Consider the following 21,034-nt stretch of genomic DNA (forward strand, 5'->3'; position numbering starts at 1 on the left):
AATAATCGAATTTTTCTCAACCTTTTGAAATCCAACATTTGGTATGAAGCCACCTGATAGTTATGGTAGATTGATTTATGCATGAAATAAGTTACGTTATTATACTTTCGCTCAGGAAGTGTTGCTTTGATTTTCTTTCGGGGAACTTGCACTCGCCCGAATGTCAGGGGAAAAATCGAGATTTGTTATGTTTAGTGGCGCTTATTTGATTATTGAATAATTGTTATTTGATTATTGAGTAATTGTAATTGTACAAGATATCTTTCGTAATCTGTTGAGTAGTTATAACCACAGTTGACACAGTTTTTGACGGAGAAAGCATGCTTATATAGTTTGAACTTTGAAGTGGAATATATGATACTATGAATCATCATTCATCCAACAATAGGAAGTATGTCCGAATTCCTGACAGTTTAACCTTTGAACATCGAATCTGACTATCCGTTCTGACGTGAATGCAAATTATTAATAGAGGAGTTTCCACCAAAATTGTTTGCAACGTTTAGTTTTCTTACACCATTGTATACCCTTTTCACATATGTATATTCATCATTGTGGCCTAATATTGAAGTAATCCTTCCCTTACCTGTCTGTCTGATAAATTATAAATAAGCAATTTATGTATCTCCTTGTGTCAAAAGCTTTCCTGCATCATTTGCTCCCATCAACACTTTACAACAAGTAACATCTGTATCTTGCAATATTTATACCGTTCTGTAACTCACCTGTAATTTCCAAAGTCGTCTTGTTGTATATGACGTATAGTGAGCATATGTCGATTTCCTCTCGATGACATGGATCGCCTATCCGTAGGTTGTAGTGGGAATGAGTTTTGGAACCAGGCAACCTTCATTGGGAGGAAAGGTAAATGGTTATAAATATAGAGATTTTCATTAACCGCAAATAATGTAAAGTAATCCTTGAGTGTATTAGTTATCTGGTCCTAAGCTAACTCAATTCTCAAGTACAAGACCAAATTAAAAATCTTATTCATTCGTATATACCATGAAACGTACTGTTTATTTTACAATATTTAGACTTTAGAAATTGGGATTTGCACCTTGTTAAGATTTTCATAAACCTTCAATATAACATGTTTTGGAATAGGTGAAGATTGTGGATGACACTTACAGTAGGTATAGGATCTGCATGTACAACACACACTAGTTGAGCTTCGTATCCTTCTCCGGAATGTATCCACGACTTTTCAACTGAGATTTCTGGAGGAACTGAAATTACAATGAACAAAATATTTTGTTATTTTGGTGTTTCAAATAATATTAAAAATTCTAAATTTATAATTTTCATGGAAATGTTTTTTTTTTTTTTAATTTAAAATATCAAGATGCCGAATTGGCGGATTTCTCGCAAAACCGGGATTTTTGGTACAGTTTCTTCTAGTTATGATTTAAAGGCTCACAAAAATATATCAACATTTCATGATAGCTGAAGTTCGAAAATTGATGTCCTCATGCCGGAATCTATGCCTTATAATTGACAGCGTAATAATAAAAATCGAACCCGCCCCCGCCCTAAAAAAGAATTGACCACTTAGTGCAATTAGGGAATGCAATTATAGAAGCATTCCATTACTGAGCACCATCTATAAGTTATTCTTCGCTCCCTTGCTCGGCCAGGTAGCTCCATATAATTAAATGATAACATATCCAAGGAAAACTTAACAAAGCCGATCTGACTGAATCCTACTAACCTGTGAGGCCAGATAAAGCCACTAGCATTTCGCTCGAAAGCGTAAACAACGGTCTAAAAACAGGGATTCTCTGTTATACATCTTTTTCAACCCGGCATTGAAGAAAGTGATTTGTAATGTTGATGTGCCAGTGGCACTATTGTTTTCATGTGCAACTGCTTCCTCTTCACATAGTGGTAAAAGAACCACAAATTTTCAAACTGTCTTCATCTAGATAGGGCAAGTGGGGCGAGAAATTGTGCTACCTATCAATGAAGGTAAGGGAAATATATGATGGCAAAGATAGCACTAAAATTGAAAACAACGGTTATAGACATCAAGTAGCACTGGTGAACTGAAAACACGAAAACAGGAAACTACTACTTTGCAGCCGTTGAGAATGTATTCTGTCTACAGTTAAAAATCACAACCGATAACCCTATGATAGCAAGTTCAATCAACAGACCCTATTTCAGTAAGCCTAGTTCTTACCGCTCGAAACGTCTCAACATAAGGTCAAAGCTTTTATTAGATAAGCCAGTAAAGTTGACGGCTCTCATGTAACCCCCGGATAGTTGGTTTCTTAGGAAGAAAAACTGCATACCTTTAGCCGCGTTCAGGAGAATTCTCTGTGCCCTAAAGAGTACAGATTTATGGAATCCAGCAATATAAACTGAACATACTGGGTCTAAGTAAAGCACCATGGTGGTGCTTTGGAAAGTATTGCTCCGTCTCGCAGCCTTTGTACACTCAGCAGCCAAATAGCAACAGATGAAAACGGGGTCAGACTGCTATTGGTCTCTACCGCAAGGTGCACTTTCGCCACCTGAAAGCCCGCTTCTGACAGAATCTTGACTAGAAGATCCTTGTCGAGGAGCATCAGAATTGTGCAGTGCTGCACACCATCGCAAATTCCGATATAGTGTTAAAGAACGCTTTCTATGAACAATTACACAGTTTAGGAGACGCTTCCTAAAGATTACATTGTGAGTGTGATGGGTAATCTGAGGGAATGGTCTCCGTTGCAAGAAAAAATGTTAACGGGCGATCGACAAAATCCATTAAGCTCCAGGACTATTGTCTCTATTGGGCGGAAAGATACCTTCAAAATAGCGTCCGACAACTCGTCGAAGTTGGATATCACGACAGGTATGGCCAGAAATATTTCGGTTAGAATAATGTAATTAGTTTTTTTGTGTCTTATTTACGTTGCGTTTCGTTATTGTGTGTTTCCTCGGTCAACAATGAATGCTTTCGACCAATTGGAAAGCCACTGACTGCAGGCAAATAGCGTAGTTTATTATCGGGATTTCTCTTTTCTCGACAAATTGGCTACTGATTAGATTTCTTGCAACGGCAACAGTCCGAAGACTTCAACTTCAATGACGAAGAATTTATTGGCGACAACCATGAAAATTTCCTTCGATAGTCTGATCAAACCCGGGAATTGAATCCCCATCGAACGCCTCCAGGAAATCTTGGACGGAAATAAAGCAAATGCTAAACTTTTAATTCATTTGTTTAATTTGTTCAAATTCAATTCTTTTAAAGTTTTGTTCAAAAAATTATACTTTAAACCAGTGGGCAAGTTTTCCCCCCACAAAAGAATGAACGAAAAAAATTGAATTTTAATTGATTTATTTTATATAAAAAATGCTACTAAATTATACAATATTTTATAGTCGCCATTCACCCTTTGGTGGGGCGTAGCGGGTGAAATCATTACGATCTACTGCTGTTTGTGCTTCCCTGACCATCGCAAAAGGAAATCTCCTCTCCAATCGAGTTTTCAATCTGTCCCCTCTATCGATCTGCTTCCACGGTTCTGCAGTCAGTCAGATCTTCGGACGCCCCTTCGTGACGTGGCCGAGAAAAGAGCATTGCTCATTGATATTTTTAGGGGGACTACTCAGGATATCTGCCGTTCAACTTTCAACATGTTTCTTCCTATATCTACTGACGATCATAAAGTGGTAAATCTAACAGCTTGTAGGTCCCTGAACCGGAATCTTGTAGTTACAATTTTGACAAAAAAGCGGCTCGTAGTTCAAGTGAGTTTTCTTGCAATAGCCGTTTGCTACCAGTTCCGCAAAAGTGTAGTGGCACAAGAAGGGGCAGAAGTACTCTCCAGAGTTTCTCCATCTGGCTTCGGTTCCAGAATGTCAAACTTATATTCTTGGAATACCGTTGCCGAGGAACGTGCGTACATTCCAGAAGCCAATCATAAGCCGTTTTCGATAGTTAAAGGTCGCACCCGTGAAGTTAGCCCCCACTTGAGAGGTTATTGACATCGTTGCCAGTCGTTCTCTAACAAAAAGTATCCTTAAAAATTTTCAGTGCGTTTTCCTGGTACTCAACACTAACATTAGGTAGGGACTATTCCTCGCCAATGTTTTCTCTGTGCCAGCTCATTGGAGTAGCTGGAGTAGATGCTAGTTGGATACTTGGTATTCCGGCCTGAGACAATAACAAATGAAAAAATTGTCCGCGTTGTTGATGTGGAAAATGGGTGGGATACATATTGAGATAGCCCACTACCGCGGGATGGGTAACGAACACAACGTAGCATGGTGGCATAGTGGCGGAGGAGTGTAATCCTTTTGGAAATTTTTGCAGGGCGTTGAAATACACTGCCAAAAACCGCCGGCGATGGTATGTACGTATGGTTAGAGCGTTCTCCCCAATATCTTGCAGCGTATAATGGCCAATATTATGATTCTTGGATAAACTTAATAGGTTTTCAGGAAAATTAGCAAAAAACTAGTAGCATACTAATACTAATGATAACAGATATCGGAGAATCATCCTGTTTTTTTTCAGATTTCTGGTTGGTTGTTTTCTAAAATTGACCCTTTAATTTAAGCGACCTTTTCTGACCCCCGTGTACCCCTTTACAGCTGATGTACACACTAAAACTTGCCTCATACTACTTATTTATTTGATTAACCATAAACGGAGAGTACTCCAAGTACTTATTGCATATAAGGGCATATAGAAAATAAAAGGGAAAACAAAAAATTACAAAGTAAGGCTAAGGAAGCCAGAGGACCAAGCTGCAAACGGTTATGCTCCCGTAACATTCTAGGCATGAAATAACAAGAGAGCTTCGTGAAAGGAACTTCAAAAATATTAAGGTTGCGTGTATTGTGTGATTGGTCACGGTAATAAATATCGGATGCTACAGAGCCATTACAAAGTTTGAAAAGGACACATGCGTCAGTCAAAGATCAACGGTAATGCAGAGATGTCAGGTTAAGGAAAGGAAGACGTTCAGGATATGTCGAGTAGAAAAGGTTCTTTTAAAAGGTTAGCAATCGAGTAATTATCCTTTCTATAGATTTAATTGCATTGCAATCACAATTATGGTAAGGGGACCACATTATTGGATAAATACCTTTGGATAAGCTCTTGTTATAAATTATCGTAAGGGGAAAGGAGATGCTCGATTTATATTTTTTTTGGAAGAGATTTGGAATGCCATCGGGACCACAACCGGCACTTACGTCGATGTTTGAAATTTGACGGTAAAGGGATTCAGAAGAGGAATGGAGGGATTCTGAAGTGGAAACAAATGTGTCGGAAGAGCGGTCATATGAATGGCTAGAAGTAAAAACGGAGAAGTGATCCTGAAGAAGTCCACAAAGTGATTTAGAGGAATGATAGGTATGATCATCTAATTAGATATTAACAGCGGAAGAAGTGGGCGTGAAGTGTAAATTGCGGACGTGTGACCAGAAGAGTTTTAATTCCCGTCGATCAAAAGAGCCTTCGATGCTGTTTAAATATTAGGAATTTGCGTTTTTGATCAGAATTTTCACAGACGAACGTAGAGTTATAAACTTTGCCACACTTTGTCTTCAGCATTACCGATACCTTTAAACTTCAGACGAGCTTTGCCGGGCAGTGTATTTGCGCAAACTAGGATGAGAGAGGAGAACAAAACAGTGAAGAAAGTTTTCCAAAATGTCATGAATTACTAAAGTAGCCTGGTTGCATGATAGATTTACTAATCCAAATCATTCACTGCTCGGAAATTTGCCTTGTGAAAGTTGAATTTGGGCGCCTTGAGAGGCGGCAGTATGTAGGATCGGAGAGAATGAATGCTGAGAATGCTGAGCATCAATTTTAAGGTAAGGTGAATCACTAAGAAATAAAATGAACCGATTCTCAGGAATCAGAATCGAGAATATGGTTATTGTGATTGCGGTTAACATTGAATTGGGAGGCGGAATAAGAATTCATGGACGCGATCAGAGCTAAGTGCGAACGGGTCAAATTATTAGGGCGAATGGGAACGCCGGGGGAATCTGGTCATTCAATGGAAGGAAAATTGAACTCCCCGCAGAGGATGAAAGGTAAACCACGATATTTGACTAAGAGGATTTTCGAAAGTACTTTAAAAAATTCTTCGGTGTGATAGGTTGGACATGAACAAGTAAGGTAGATACGTGATATTATAAACGGAGCACCTTTGGAGGAGAAATTAGGGCAATGAGCGACTCATAAGGACCGACACTTAACGAAATGATGGGGGTAATAGAAAGATGTTGCCCAATGGCAATTAAAACACCATCCCCCGCGAGTTTACCTAAAAGCTCCCCAATTTGTGTACTAGAATTGAGCCAAATTTCAGATATACAGATGATATCATGTATTGCTGATAATCTAAAATCCGGCAGCTTGGTTCTGAGGCCCCTCACATTTTTGATAGTATAGGCAAATAGACATTAACTGTGACAATGATTGCGGCGACTTTTCCGGAAATTCACAGGGTGATTTTGCCGCTGAAAATCCTTGATGAAAACGCCGGGAGGCCAAAACGACAGATGATTTAATCCCTTCAAGTCATGTGGGTAGGTAATTTTGAATGACGCTATGATTCGGCTAGGATTGTTATGCTTGGTTAACTTAATACAAGCAAACGGCGTCGGCAAGTATCCTAGTTTATCTTTAACATTGCGGTTGCGAGTTTCGTTCTCTACAAGGATTGCCGCGTCCGAACACAATGACGTATCTATAGGAAGTCGAAATCGAGATTCTTAATTTGATATCCAGCATGAATGTATTTGGTGGAAAAAAATTATAGTACATCCCCATTTTCACTGCGGATGGGTTCTTCCTTTAAACGTTACGTAGGTCGATGACATTTAATATATGGGTGGTACTCACCATTCCAACAAAACGAGTGGGGCAGACAGACAGACAACTTATTTTGTTTTCCACAAAACAAAATACGAGACAAATAAACCGAAATAGATTTCACCTCGAATTTATTACTTCAGCTTCTGTCTGTAACTCAATCTGCACATTTCACAATCCGAGGGCATGTTCGATATGATAAATGATTCAATGTTACCATATATTTGATATATTCACACCATAAACTGGTGTGGACTTCACTATTGCTCCCAAGATGGCTATGAAAACCGTCGCGTTATCTCAGATGTTTGTTAGAAATATTCGGATTCAATATGAATCTATGACTTTTAGATCATCAATAACGTTATAGATCTGCATTGTGTGTTTTACGTAACCACATTCATAAAATACTTACAGGTTGAATTGACTCGAGGCAGATACCTGTAACCGGCTCAAGAAACTCAGATTTTTTTTTATCTAAAGATACTGGTAATCTTTTGTATAATACCCACTGAACATTTCAAATTGAAGTTAGAAATAGTTTTGAAGTTATAGCCTTCTGAGTCGTTTTGGACCATTAATTGTTATGATGTTTTGATCGGAAATGGTGATATTCAGATGGAGCAACGTCAGGAAAGTACAACGGGTGGGGTAGAACTTCCCATTTCAGCGTCTCCAAATTCATTTTCACCAGTCGCGCCACATAGGGGCCAGCATTGTCATGGAGCAAAGTCACTTCGTAGTGTCTTTTCTCTCAGTTGAGTTCGATATCGTTCGCCTGTAATGGTTTCACTCGGTTTTGCCAGCCCGTAGTAGACTACACCGAGCTGGTCCCACCAAATACAAAGCATAACCTTGGAACCGTAAATATTGGTTCTGTCTGTCGATGTGGAAGCATGGCCGGGCAAACTCCATGTGTTTGGGATTATCGTAGTCAACCCATTTTTCATCGCCAGTCACAATACGGAAATCTCTTCCGTCGTTCCCTTTGAAGCAGCTGTCCACAAGCAAACATACGTCCTTCAACATCCCTCGGCTTCAACTCGTACGGCACCCAATTTCTTTGCTTTAAAATCATCCCCAAGACTATCCTGGGTTTTTCACGAGTATCTTCGAGAAAGTCGTCAATTCGTCACCTTTTCTCATCAGCCGCCATGCGGGTCTTCGACGTTGAAATCGCCGTTCTTGAAGCGTTGAAAACATTCACGACTCGTTCTTTCACTAATAGCTACCTTGCCATATGTATTCGAGAAAATTCGATATGCCTCAGCTGCAAATTTATTTAAACTGATCGCATAAAGTGAAATTTCCCGTGAATGACGAGAATTTGGCTTGTAAGCTGACATTTTAAAGCGATTAAAAATATATGAAGCGTGTACAAAATCACCATGTATCTCTAAAGCCATCTATCGAAAAACGGTGAAAAAAAATGTAATACACCTAATAATTAACGATTTTCCGTTGTCCAAACTCTAAACGCATTTGTGCAAAATGCCTCAAAGTACCTTTTTGATCTTACTAAAATGTTGCACACAACTATCCTAAAAAGTCCGAAATAATATTAAGAAAAAATACTTTACGTTTACGTTCAAAAATTGTAATAAAGTTGAAAGTTTTTAACATTTTATAGTTTCAGCTAGTAACTATAATAATAATAATTGTTGGCGGAACAATCCAATTGGATCAGGGCCTTGAAGTGTGTTAGAGCACTTCATTCAAGGCCATAATGGTACATTGACAATTTTTTATTTGTCCATATAAAAACTAAGCGCGCCAGTTTGCAGAAGCCTTCCCTGCTTGCCGTAAGAGACGTCGAAAAGGGATAGAAATATATGGGTGCTAACCAAATTGCTTGCAAATTTTGAAGCGTTATTCCTACCGAAACGATAACAACATCTCGGATAGGAACCGACCTCATGGGAACGATCTTTCGCTATTAAAAACAGACTAGGATTGGTTTCTGGAATTTGCAGACGCTCTTTGACAACCTCTTCAGAACGCTCGCTTTCTCTGACTTGAGCGGGAATTCTAGCGATGGACAAGTAAGCTGGTGGGACTCTCGCTCCTGCAGTAATATGCTTTTGCACTTTGAAAAGCTTATTGGTAGCAGACGCGAATCTGGTGTCGGCTTGCCTACTTCTGATGGCTACCACAAGACACGCTCTCTTCAACTGTAAGATTTCGATCCAGGTTAGTGAGCATCACAATTGCACAATGCTACGCACCAACGGAGATTTCCAATATAGTGGAGAAGGATACTTTCTTCTAGCAATTAAATGGTTCGGGGAAATCTTCCTAAAGGTGTCACTGTGATCGTAATGGATGAGATGGGGATGTAAAAACACCTTACTCGCGCATGTGATGGGAAAGCACGGTTTTGGCAATCGTAAGGGTTATGATGTAGCGTTCGTGGATTTCCGAAACTTCGTCGTCTGTCGTCTGTCGTCCAATATCCTCGTCATTGGTGGCACACTGTTCCAGCACAGGCCTGTCATAAGGTCAGTTAGGTTTCAACTGACCGACTGACCATACGAGCAATCACATTGATCACTCCGCGATCAGCAGTAGATTTAGCAACTGTTTTCTGGATATGAGTAACACGAGAAGCGCTAAAGTCGGCCTTCAAAGGGATCATTATCTGATGGTCGCTTACGCCTGCCGCTTCTCGCAGGGCTGGGGAGCCACTACCTCCTAAGTTTAACAACGACCGATTTATGACTCAGCTCTCGCTTGACAATGAGAGAGCTATCTTACTGATCGAGCGGAAAATCTACTAAGTAATGCGCCTGAAAATAACGAGCGTTGGGCCGCCATAAAATTCCACTTATCTCAGGTGCTACACAGGTCGTCGGTTATGTTCACATCATAAGATCTCGATGACTGTGGGGATGTGGAAGCGGATCGATGAAAGGAGAGAGTTGAAGATTCTACTGACAGCCCTGAGTGATGGCGGGTGTGACGTGCTCGAGCTCCGATACTGAGCGAAATCCCGAGAAGTTCAACATAGTGCACGCCGTGATAGAACTGTTACCGCATCACGAAAGAGTTTGCATGTGTTCGTAAATCTTTCGATGGTCCTGTGAAGAACGTCACCGGTCAACTTCTCATCCACAATGATGAATAACCAAAGAGGTGGAAAGAAGAATCCACCATAGTTCTTAACCGTATTACATCCGGTGAAGCTCCTTCTTTTCTGGATAAAATGGCTATTTACCGTAACATGAGGATATGGACTGTTACCCCAAGCAGAACGGACAATATTTCCGCCACCAATGCACTTAAACGGTCTCCCTGCAAAGTTATTTTCAGTTGCACATGCAGTTCCTGCAGACCTCCTTCTACTCGTACGAAAATCTTGGGAATCCGTGACCTTTCCAAGAGAGTGGAAGAAAGGATGATCGTTAAGATTCCAAAAAGGGCATACGTTTTCAGTGTGATAATTGGAGGGGTATATGCCTGCTCCCTGTCGTCGCAAAAATAATAGCTGAAATAATCCTAGAATGCATCAATAATATATCAAAACCTGAATCTACAGAAAGCAGGCAGGTTTCCGCTCCGTGTCCTCCTGCATTGACAACATCAACACCCTATGTATCATTTTGGAACAGTGCGCGTAATCGAGATCTTCGCTGCATCTGCTCTTCATTGATTTCGAGAAAGCTGTTGATAGCATGAACAGGGAATGTATCTGGAGTACTCTATATAGGAGAGGCTTTTCCGGAACACTAATAGCTATTATTATCATCATTATCAACGGGGCAACAACCGGTATCCGGTCTAGACCTGCCTTAATAAGGTACTCCAGACATCTCGGTTTTGCGCCGAGGTTCACCAATTCGATATCCCTAAAAGCTGTCTGGCGTCCTAACATATGCCATCGCTCCATCTCAGGCAGGCTCTGCCCCGTCTTCCTTTCCTACCATAGATATTGGCCTTACAGCCCTTCCGGGCTTAATCACCCTCATCCATATGGATTAAGTGACCCGCCCACCACAACCTATTGAGCCGGATTTTACCCAGAGCCAGACGATCGTAGCTCATTGATTTCGTCGTTATGTAGGCTACGGATTCGTCCATTTTCATGTAGGGGCCCAAAAATTCTTCGGTGGATTCTCCTCTCGAACTCGGCCAAGAGGCCGCAGTTTTTTTTTTGCTAAGAACCGAAGTTTCCGAGGCATACATGAGGACTGGCAAGATTATAGTCTTGTACAGTAAAGCTCTTATTGTATGTGACCCTATGGTGGGACGTTTCGAGCGAAACAGTTTTTGTAAGCTGAAATAGGCGCTGTTGGCCGCCAACAAACGTGCGCGGATTTCATCATCGTAGCTGTTATCGGTTGTGACTTTCGACCCTAGATAGGAAAAGTTATCAACGGTCATCAAAGTGGTAGTCTCCCATCTTCATTGTTTTGGTCAGTGCGATTCGGCTTTGGTTTTGGCGGTGACGTTGCCACCATGTACTTCGTCTTGCCTTCAATGATGTGCAGCCCAAGATCTCGCGCCACTTCCTCGATCTGGATGATGCTAGACTGTGCATCTCGGGTAGTTCTTCCCATGATGTCGATATCGTAAGCGATAGTGCCTCTTACATTTACATCAGCATCGCGAATCACTTTCTCAAGGGCCAGGTTAAAGAGGACGCATGATAGCGCATCCCCTTGTCTTAGACCGTTGTTGGTGTAGAGTGGCCTCGAGAGTGATCCTGCTGCTATTATCTGGCCTCGCACATTGGTCAGGTTCAGCCTAGTTAGTCTTATTAATTTCGTTGGGATACCGAATTCTCTCATGGCCATGTACGGTTTTACCTTAACTATGCTGTCATAAGCGGCTTTAAAGTCAATGAAAAGATGGTGCAACTGATGTCCATATTCCGACAGTTTTTCCATCGCTTGCGCACAGAAAAAATCTAATTTGTTGCTGATTTGCCTAGAGTGAAGCCTCTTTGGTATGGGCCAGTGATGTTCTGAGCGTATGGGGCTATCCAGCTTAGCAAGATGGTACTCAGTAACGTGATACCTCTATAATTGCTGCACTGCGTGATATCCCAATTTTTATGTATGAGACAGATAATGCCTCGTTGCCAGTTGTTAGCCATTGATTCCTGCGATCTATATTATTTTTCTTCTTATCGGTGACGTTTGCTCTCTCATCTTATCATAGGCCTGGGCCAAATGGCTTCAGATTTGGAAGGAGAGGCAAGTAGAGTTGAACTGAAGATAAACGTCAACAAAACCAATTTGTGTATCCAGGAAGTGTGGTTTCTGCCGACGCAGGCACTGAGCTAGATGTTGCCCTATACATTAACTGCACTCTATCCGCTTTCGCTGTCCTCTTTAAAATGCGGAAGTGGAGTTATCTCAGCACAAGGATCAAGTTGAGATTGTTCTGTGTTAGTGTTCTTTCTGATGATAAGCACCAAAAAAATCAAGGTTCTCTGTCGGACGGATCAACGCATTCTCCCTATCTGCATCAATGGGCAGAGCATTGTAATCGACGATCATTTTGTATATCTAGCAAGTGTGGTTTCTGCTGACGGTGGCACTGTACTGGATGCTTTCGCTGTCCTGTCTAAAACTTGGTAATACAGTTATCTCCTCATGAAAACCAAGTTAAGACCGTTCTGTGGTAGTGTTTTATAGCACACGGAAAGTGAACTACACTCGTCAACTCTCCTAAGATGCGACGAGTGGGTCGCCCCATGGGGAAAGTTGAAGCGCGTTTCGGGTAACCGTAAGCGATGGCACGTATGTTTGGTTGACGCGCCATACCCCACCAAGTGGTGAAGGGCAACCATTTAGATTGCACACTGATTTGACATTCCTATTGCGACGTCCTTGAAACAAATGCAAATATTACTTTCGTTTTGTTTTTTGAAGGTGAAATCAAAAATTAAATATTTCATTTAAATATATCTTATTAAGACAAAATTGTTTAAAATATTTGAATGATAGCATTTCTTCAAGAAAAAAAATCCTGAATTTAGAGCCCAATTCATTTCAGGTATCGCCCATCTTAAGCCTATCGAGAAAGAATCAACATTAAATGACTTCAAAAATTCATTTGCAATAATTCCAACATTTTAAAGAAATAAAAAAATGAATAATTTAAACGCCTCTTTGGAAATCCAAGAACTGCCACGTCGAATGATTCTCAAATTTACGAATGAGCTAAATTATATTCAAAATAATTTTTTGTGAGGAATTCAATTTAAACGAAATATCTTCTTCAAGCCACTGTTCTTTCCACTTCAATAGGGCCTGATGCTTTTTAAATGGCGACTTTCCGAATCCAATAGCTGCCTAAATACGAATTTCAAATGGGCGATAAGACAAGGTTTTTGGGAATTGCAAGTTATTCAAGGTTTCAGCTGACAAAGAACGGGCTCATAATGAGAAAGTATTTACAATATTCCTATTTACCATTTTCCGAAAATTTGGTTATTTCTGAAAGGCCGAATAAAAAAACCTTGAGTGTTGGATTTCTATGAAAATACTTAACAAGCCTTCAGTCCACCTACATGCAAATGTCACACAATACTTTCCCCTAATATATAAGAAAAGAAATTCATTTCTATGAAAAGATGTCCCAAATAACGCAATTTCACAAAAAGAAAAATGAAAACTTCATATAAATTCTTCTATCAGAAAATATAGCTGTTTCGAAAGAATGTGATAATATAGGACCCTCTCCAACAGCGAATCATATCGTCCTAGATACTACAATACAGAAGATACAGACTCGAGCAGCTCAATAATATGCATGTCGTATGCAACGAAATACATCCGTGAAAATGTGAGCCATATGAAAATTGGATTTTCAAAAACAGATATCCTAAACTACTAGTTTGGTGGCAAGGAATCTGACTCATTCTCAAAGTTTCGTGGTGTGACTGAGGAGAAAAAACAGCAACAAGGACGAAATATCCTCTCACCATTGAGTGTTGTAAATCATGTATCATGAAAATGAGATCAGGCAGAAGTAAACGCAAGGACGTGATTCCATGGAATTGTTTTCCATCGTACATGTCGTCATATTTCATAAATCAAATTGAAAAGTATTCACATTTCAGAAGAACAGGAACAGCTACGAAATTGACGAAAGCGACCTAAATACGATTCCGAGCGTACTCGGCATGATTTCTGTGTACACATATGAACTTTTCCGCAAGAATGAGGCACAATGTAGCATTTGATTTTCTACATCATAGCGAACTCTTGTCGCTTGCGAGAAATATTTCGGAATTGATACTTATTAACGCTTGGCATCCACTTTTCCCCAAGAAAAACGTTAGAATCTGGAAAATTTCTGAGTGGAAAAAGAAATCATTGTTTCTCCTTCGCTGAAAATGGCATGTATTCAGATGAGCTGGTAGCGTGTTTTGAATTATTTAATAAGAGGACATTTCACGTCGTTATTCGTTGACCTAAATCGTCCCTTTTTCCACATCGATAAAACTGCAGCAAGGAGAGTGGAATTTCTATAAATTTGTGGTAGTTTATGGCATAGACGTTTTGTGGCTGACCTCGCTGGCTATTGCATCAAACTGAATTGATTGATTTTAAAATTTTCAAGAATTCCATCTTTCTTCTCCCCGACGAAGAGGAGTTCTATCAAAACTACTATCCTATGAAGTTGGCGGAAACATTGGTGACCGTGTATCTAAGATTCACACAGGTGTATTATCCTTCGCCGCAAATCCAACAGCTTGCACGGGAATACCCCAGCAATGAAAAGGCAAAGTTGCCTTCTGCTTGTCACCAGGAGATTTTTGATTTCAAAGACAAATTTCCATGAAAATAACCGAGATGCAAAATTTTCTTTTCTTCACCATTCACTTCTTCCCCGCCATTTTATTGTCATTCTAAACTAATACTTACACAAGACATCGAGACGCATATCAACCGTGACTGGTTCTCCAACACCATTTCCCGCCGTGCACTGGTACACTCCTGCTTGATGTCTTTCGATTTTCTCGAGCGTCAGAATTGGACCATCGCCAATTCGAGCCGATGATGTTCCACTGCCACTCTGCAAGTAAGAATAGAATTTCTTATACAGGAGAGAAAGGAAAAAAAACACACACGGACACAGGGAAAAAGAAAAATGAAAGAATTATAGGATGTCAAGGATAAGACTTGAATATCTTTTCGAAGAGACTTATGCAAATGTGTCGCCTTCCTGTGCTCTAATTTTTAAGCTAAAGCCTGAGCTGAAAGGAGTTTTAGAGGTAACAGATAATGTCTTTCGATTTGTACGACAATGCCTGCTTGCAGGACTGGCTGGAGCGGAGTCTGGAAAGTTAAGGTCTGGAATAAGAAACTTCGTTTATTAGAATTACAGAATTTATTTGTTCTGACAAATTTAAATTCCTATTAAGCTAATCGGGTTTTTTCGTCACGTTGTCATTGATCTGCGCAATTTAGAAACGGAATTAGCATTTAATTTTGCCGAATGTTGCTGCTTTGAGTTCGAGAAAATGAAGTAGACAGGAAAGAAAAGTTGAATTGTTAATGTGTATTATACGCAGTATTAGAAATTGGTGTTGACTTAAGTTTTCATCAGGTAAAAACTAGCCCTCTTAATTATTGATTGGTTTCCTTACAAAACTCCATGGAGTTCTAAATTTCAATAAGGAGATGAGACCTTTCAAAAGAAGTTTGCTACTATTTTAGAGACTTTTAGATTGCTGAGGATAAATAAAATAATAAATTTTTCCTTAACAAGCATACCTCATTAACAAAAAGCTCTTCTGTCAATGTGACACAAGACTAGAAAATGTCAATGCAACATATAAGAAACCAAAAACCAGAAGCTTGGCGCTTCGGGTATGCAAGATTTTGTGGAGTCTTTATGTAACAATACTGAAAATACCTTGCCATATCATAAAAGATGAAGCTTTTAGCTAGTACAAGCCACAAATCTTAACGTGGACATAGTTTGACAGTCTTGAAAAGGATTTACAATTATCGTTTGTGCAGAACTGACTGGAGTGAGTTTTCAGAATACATAGTAACTAAAGGAAAATCTTGCATAACGTAATTATCCGATCTTGATCCTGACAATGTCCCGAATATAATGAAAAATTGTGTTGTTTTACACGATCTTAGACCAGAACAATATAGATTGTTCACTTTCGGTCTTAAAGATATGCTTCGAGTGAGATAAGGGCAAATCAGTAAAAATAAGGAAATATGTGTTTAAAGATTATTTCACGATTGAAGGCGATTGAGGTGGCGGTTCGGAAATCGAAATTAAGTTAATAGCTATTAAGAAAAAGGTACATTGTGTTGTTCTAGAATGTTCAAACAATTACCCGGGGGCTAGCATGTAACATAGGGGAATTCGCTGATTTTGCACATAATAAATACCTGGGTAACCAAAGCTGATTTAAGGGGGTCATCCCGTATGAAGGCCGTGGAATAAAGATACAATCGCGAATTTTTGGCTATATATATACCAAAATCTTGAACATATGGAAATTTTTTTCAGCTCGATATCATTGCTCGATATTGAAATACGCGGTATCTTATCCATCATTAAAAAGTTTCAACAGGTAAATTTTTGGTAGCTTGATGAATTGTCTGTAAATGTTTGTAATTTTCCAGGTCTTCTTTAATATATAAAACAAGTCGGAAGCTGAGTGCTTCAGATATAAACATCACGTCATCTGCATTTCTGAAACTTGGTTAGATGACAGGATCTTAGATCCCGAGCTCCTCGTAGGTTACTCTGTTTTTCGTTGTGACAGAGACTGCGCTTAGCAAAACAACCGATGGAGGTGCCCTAATGGCCTCAGCCCGCCTTCTCTGTACGAGGATTTCTTCGACAGATTATCAGAGGTCCTAATCGTTTTGTTTCCCTCACTTCGTTTCATCCTCTGTGGCGACTTTAATCTTCCCATGTTCTCCTGGCCCATTATTCCTATCCTTTCCACCCTCTCTAGTAACTCCACCTACCCTTCCCTTCCTCTATCCACCTTCATGTACACCGGTGTCGTCCTCCAGTTTAACCTTTCTAGAAACCACTTAGATCGCACTCTTGACCTTGTCCTCTCTAACCTTTCTGTGCGTTGCCTTTCCCAATCCCCTCATGCCCCGTTTTAAGTCGCTCCAGACGCCCATCATCCTACCCTCGAGTTCAATGCTCACATATCCCGACAACCACTCTCCTGTCGCGCGCGAGCCTGCCAAATTCAACTCTCCTAAGGCGAACTTCAAAGGTCTGAACTCAACCCTGGCGGCAATCAACTGGGTTCCCCTCCTATTTCCATTAATATGCGACCAAGCACTCAACACCTTCTATATTATTTTATCTGATCTTCTTCCCTGTCAGGTCCCTTCTTCTCCTAAGTGCACGAAAACTTCGTCAAAAACACTGACTTAGTTTTTTTCAAAATTCTGCGTTCCTCTGTCCAATTTTTAATAGTTAACTCCAGAAAAGAATATTTTACCAGTGTTGAATACTACTACTAAAGCGCGGAAACCTCAAACCTTTCGGGTCCCACATTCGCAACTCCCGCTGTCCTGCCCAACTATTCCCATCGTCCATTAAATTCTCTGGCTCCTCAGCTAACTCCCCCCAACTATAATATCTTGTGATTTACTCTACCACTCCACCTTCCTCAGTTTATGTTCTCCCCTTCCTCCGCATCCTTCCTGCTAGTGAATGTAGCCTGTCCCGCATCGCCTACAATTCCCCTCTTTTACCCCTCTCCTTGTCGAGTACCTCATTGGCAAACTTGATTCCAATGTCGTCCCTGGATACGATGGTGTTCCGCACCTCTTTTTGCTCAAAACTGATAAGTCCATTTCCCTTCCCCTATTTCTTGTTTTCAACAAAAGCCTCAAAGAGAGTCATTTTTCCGGCTTGCGGAAAGCTCATCACCCCCATTACAAAAGTGGCGATCGTACGCTTGCTGATAATTATCGTCCTATTTCCCTCCTCCCCTCTTGTTCCGAAATCTTGGAAAGATATGTCTGCGACTGGTTGTCAACCCACTTTAGCCACCACATAGTGAAAGAGCAACACGGCTTTGTTAAGCGCAGGTCCACTGGCTCCAGCCTGCTTGACTTTACCAAATATGTCTAAATTCACAGCAAGGAGTACATACCATCTACATTGATTTTGCTATAGTCTTCGAGACTGTAAATTACAAGATACTTCTATCCAAACTCTCGCCTCTATGCGTACAACTTGTTTTACGGCTTGCCTCTTACCCTTCCAACCGATTCTGCCGCCTCTTTTTTGACGGCTGCACTTACCACTCCTTCTTCCCCTCCTCTGTCGTCCCACAGGAATCTGTTCTGGGCCCTTTGTTTTTTTTTTATCAACGACCTTCACGCCTCCTTATTTGTCCCTGTTTGCCCTATTCCCTAAGTTGTTTTCCGCTACATCGTCGCCTATGGACTGTATTTCCCTTCAACCTGACCTAGACACTCTGGTTCTGTGGTGCTCTGCTAATGCTGAACGTGAGAAAGTGTCACTCTATGGGCTACTTGCTTAAATCCTCACCCATTTCTTTTTCCTACTATCGTAACAGACATTCCTTAACAAGTTTAAATTCCACTCGAGACCTCGAAGTCACTTTCGACAATAAGTTCCGCTTTAACACCCACTGCCATAAAGTCACCAATCGAGCAGCAAAATTGTCAGGCTTTATACTTCGCTCCTCCTCTGATTTTGACTCCATCCAACTCTCTTTAGCTCACTTCAATTTCCTCGTGAGGAATACCCTCGAGTACTGCTTCTTGGTCTGGTCACTTTCCTGTAACTTCTTGAAGAAAAGCCGCCTCCTCCTAGAAGGAGTAATGTGACCAAGACTCATAGAGAACAGAGCCCTCACCCGAAGGAACTGCCTTCCAAACAGCTTGAAACAAAACTAGTTGAGCTGCATGAGTTCGTCAAGGACAACAGGCATCTTGATCAGTCTACCAAGCGGTACTAAAAGTTCAAAAGGGGGAAAGCATGTGCTTAAAGTGGGAATGCCAGCTAGCGAGGCGAAACCAAAGGAAAATAAAACCGGCGGATGGACTAAGGTCGTAAACAAAAAAAGGTGCGAGAGGCAATTGTAATCTCCAGCAAAGTAAATCAATCGTACGCGGAGATACTGAAAAAGGTGAAATCTGACCCCGACCTTAGGGACCTTGGCAGGGGAGGGGATCTCATGTTTGAGCTGAAAAAATCCTGCATGAAAAAAACCTACGGCTTTCGTAACCAGCTTGTAAACTCACTTGGGGAGAATGTATCAGTTCGTTTCCAAAAACATGAGATCTATATAGACTGAAAGGATTTCGATGAGGTAACATTCAGAGAAAAGATCTGCACTGCTTTGACACAACGATTAAAGTTGGCGGAATTCGGGGAAAAATCTGTCGTAAGGTAAAGAATGGCTTATGGTGGTACTCAAATGGTCACCATGGGAGTGCCAGTGGAAGTAACGTAAATGCTGTTGACCGTGGGAAAGATTCGGATCAAATGGATTGTTATGATGCAGTCGTCAAGACATACAACATAGCATGGAAGACGGGGCTAGTCACTTTGTGTGCGCGGAAATAACCGGTATATACACATACAGCTGTTACGCCCCACCAAGTCTCTCATTGCCTGAGTTTGAAGGCCTGTTACACGATCTTGTTCGCGGCGTAAGGGGATGAGGTCCAACGATGATAGTCGGTGATTTTCCTCCGTGGGTTATCAAGTGGGGCAACAAAGAGACTAACGTTAGAGGGGGGGGGCGTGCTTGTTAGAAACATTCGTTGAGTTGAACATAGTTCTGGCCAACGAAGGTGATGTAAATATTTATCGGAAAGAGGATCTGATTCAATTGTAGATCTGACCTTTGTCAGCTCTGCGCTGGCAAGTTAGCTAGGACTTCACGTACAGCGACCACCAGGTAACCTTTGAACTAAGGACGAAGTCACAGGAGACCCGAACCCCGGAGGCCTAGATCCAAAAGAACATCAGGATGGTCTGCAAAAGCGATGGTTGAGTAAACATTTAATGACATGCGCCCAGGCAGGTCTAGCAAGGCAGCTCCACAGACAGAGCTCCCGGTGCAACACAAAATGCCTTTAAAGCATGTGACACATCGATGCCTAGACGATTCTCATTCTCCACTAAAATAACCAATTATTTGTGGAATAGTGAACTTACCAGCCTACGACCGATTTGCACCGAGCCAATCGAACGGGCCAGAGGGCAATAGTTAGGATCGATCAAGGGCGAAAGGAGCATGCCCATAGGAAAGTCTTCAAGAACTTGAAGCTCGCCATCCAGCGGAGTAAAAGGGAATGTTCTAAGCTGATCTGTTCGGAAGCGGACATATATTCGTGAGGTAGAACCTGTAAGACTGTGACAGGACGATTAACAGGCATTCGTCTTGGCAGATCACGTACCCTATGCTCTTGTTAAAAGTAATCCAGGGGTTATTTTCCCAGTAAGAGGTAGGTACAGGCACCTTCCAGCGGCCCCCCAATGTGGCGCTGATTCCACCTGTCACCAGGGACGAGCTGCTCGATATCTACAGTCGAATAGGCGACATCGGATCTGGACGGCATACCGAATTAAGCCCTAAAGCTTACAGTCAAATGCAGACCGGATATGTTCGCGAAGTTATTCGAGGCGTGCATGCCCGGGGGTATGGGGAATGTATTCAACTCGACCAATTGGGACCTTATACAAAATTGTCTGACGACGATTGGTTTACCCACCTATATGGCTTTGGTAAGGATAATGCCGAATATGGGAAAGCAGCGATATACTTATAGGCTACTTATTGCCAGGGTTGTGAGCTCGATCTTGCTGTATGCCACTCCTGTTTGGGGAAAGGCATAGGAGGATAGCCTTAGGGTGTATTCTGCCTTCAGAACCGTCTTAGATGAGGCTGCATTCGTCATCTCCGGAACGATGCCAGTTGACATCTTGGCAGATGAGATGACCAGTATATACAATTAGAAGTCAGCCTCTCCTTTGTCGCAGACGAAGAAGGCCGAAAGGAAGAGATTGGTAAATAGATGTCAGAAGCATTGGGATCACTAGGGAAAAAGCCGATGAACACACAGACTGACCCCTACCTCTAAGGGGTATCTGGGGAGATAACATGGGAAGATTAATTTTAATCTCACGCACTTTCTGACGGGGAATTGGGGATATTGCCAGCACCTCTACAGATTCAAATTGGACAATTCGCCCGATTGTCCAAAGTCC

General features: G+C 41.2%; 1 protein-coding gene across 1 annotated transcript in view; it reads right to left on the minus strand.

The window, feature by feature from the left end:
• The window catches only part of LOC119652701 (neural cell adhesion molecule 1), a 351,966-nt gene that overhangs the window by 17,612 nt on the left and 313,320 nt on the right, over positions 1-21,034 (minus strand). The window contains exons 7-9 of the mRNA XM_038056983.1: positions 14,707-14,857; positions 1,132-1,229; positions 726-847 (exon numbers count right to left, since the gene is read on the minus strand). Coding sequence (XP_037912911.1) covers positions 726-847; positions 1,132-1,229; positions 14,707-14,857 — 371 coding nt within the window. The remainder of the gene's footprint in view (positions 1-725; positions 848-1,131; positions 1,230-14,706; positions 14,858-21,034) is intronic.

Source organism: Hermetia illucens, chromosome 3, assembly GCF_905115235.1.
Source record: "Hermetia illucens chromosome 3, iHerIll2.2.curated.20191125, whole genome shotgun sequence".
Lineage (NCBI taxonomy): Eukaryota > Metazoa > Arthropoda > Insecta > Diptera > Stratiomyidae > Hermetia > Hermetia illucens.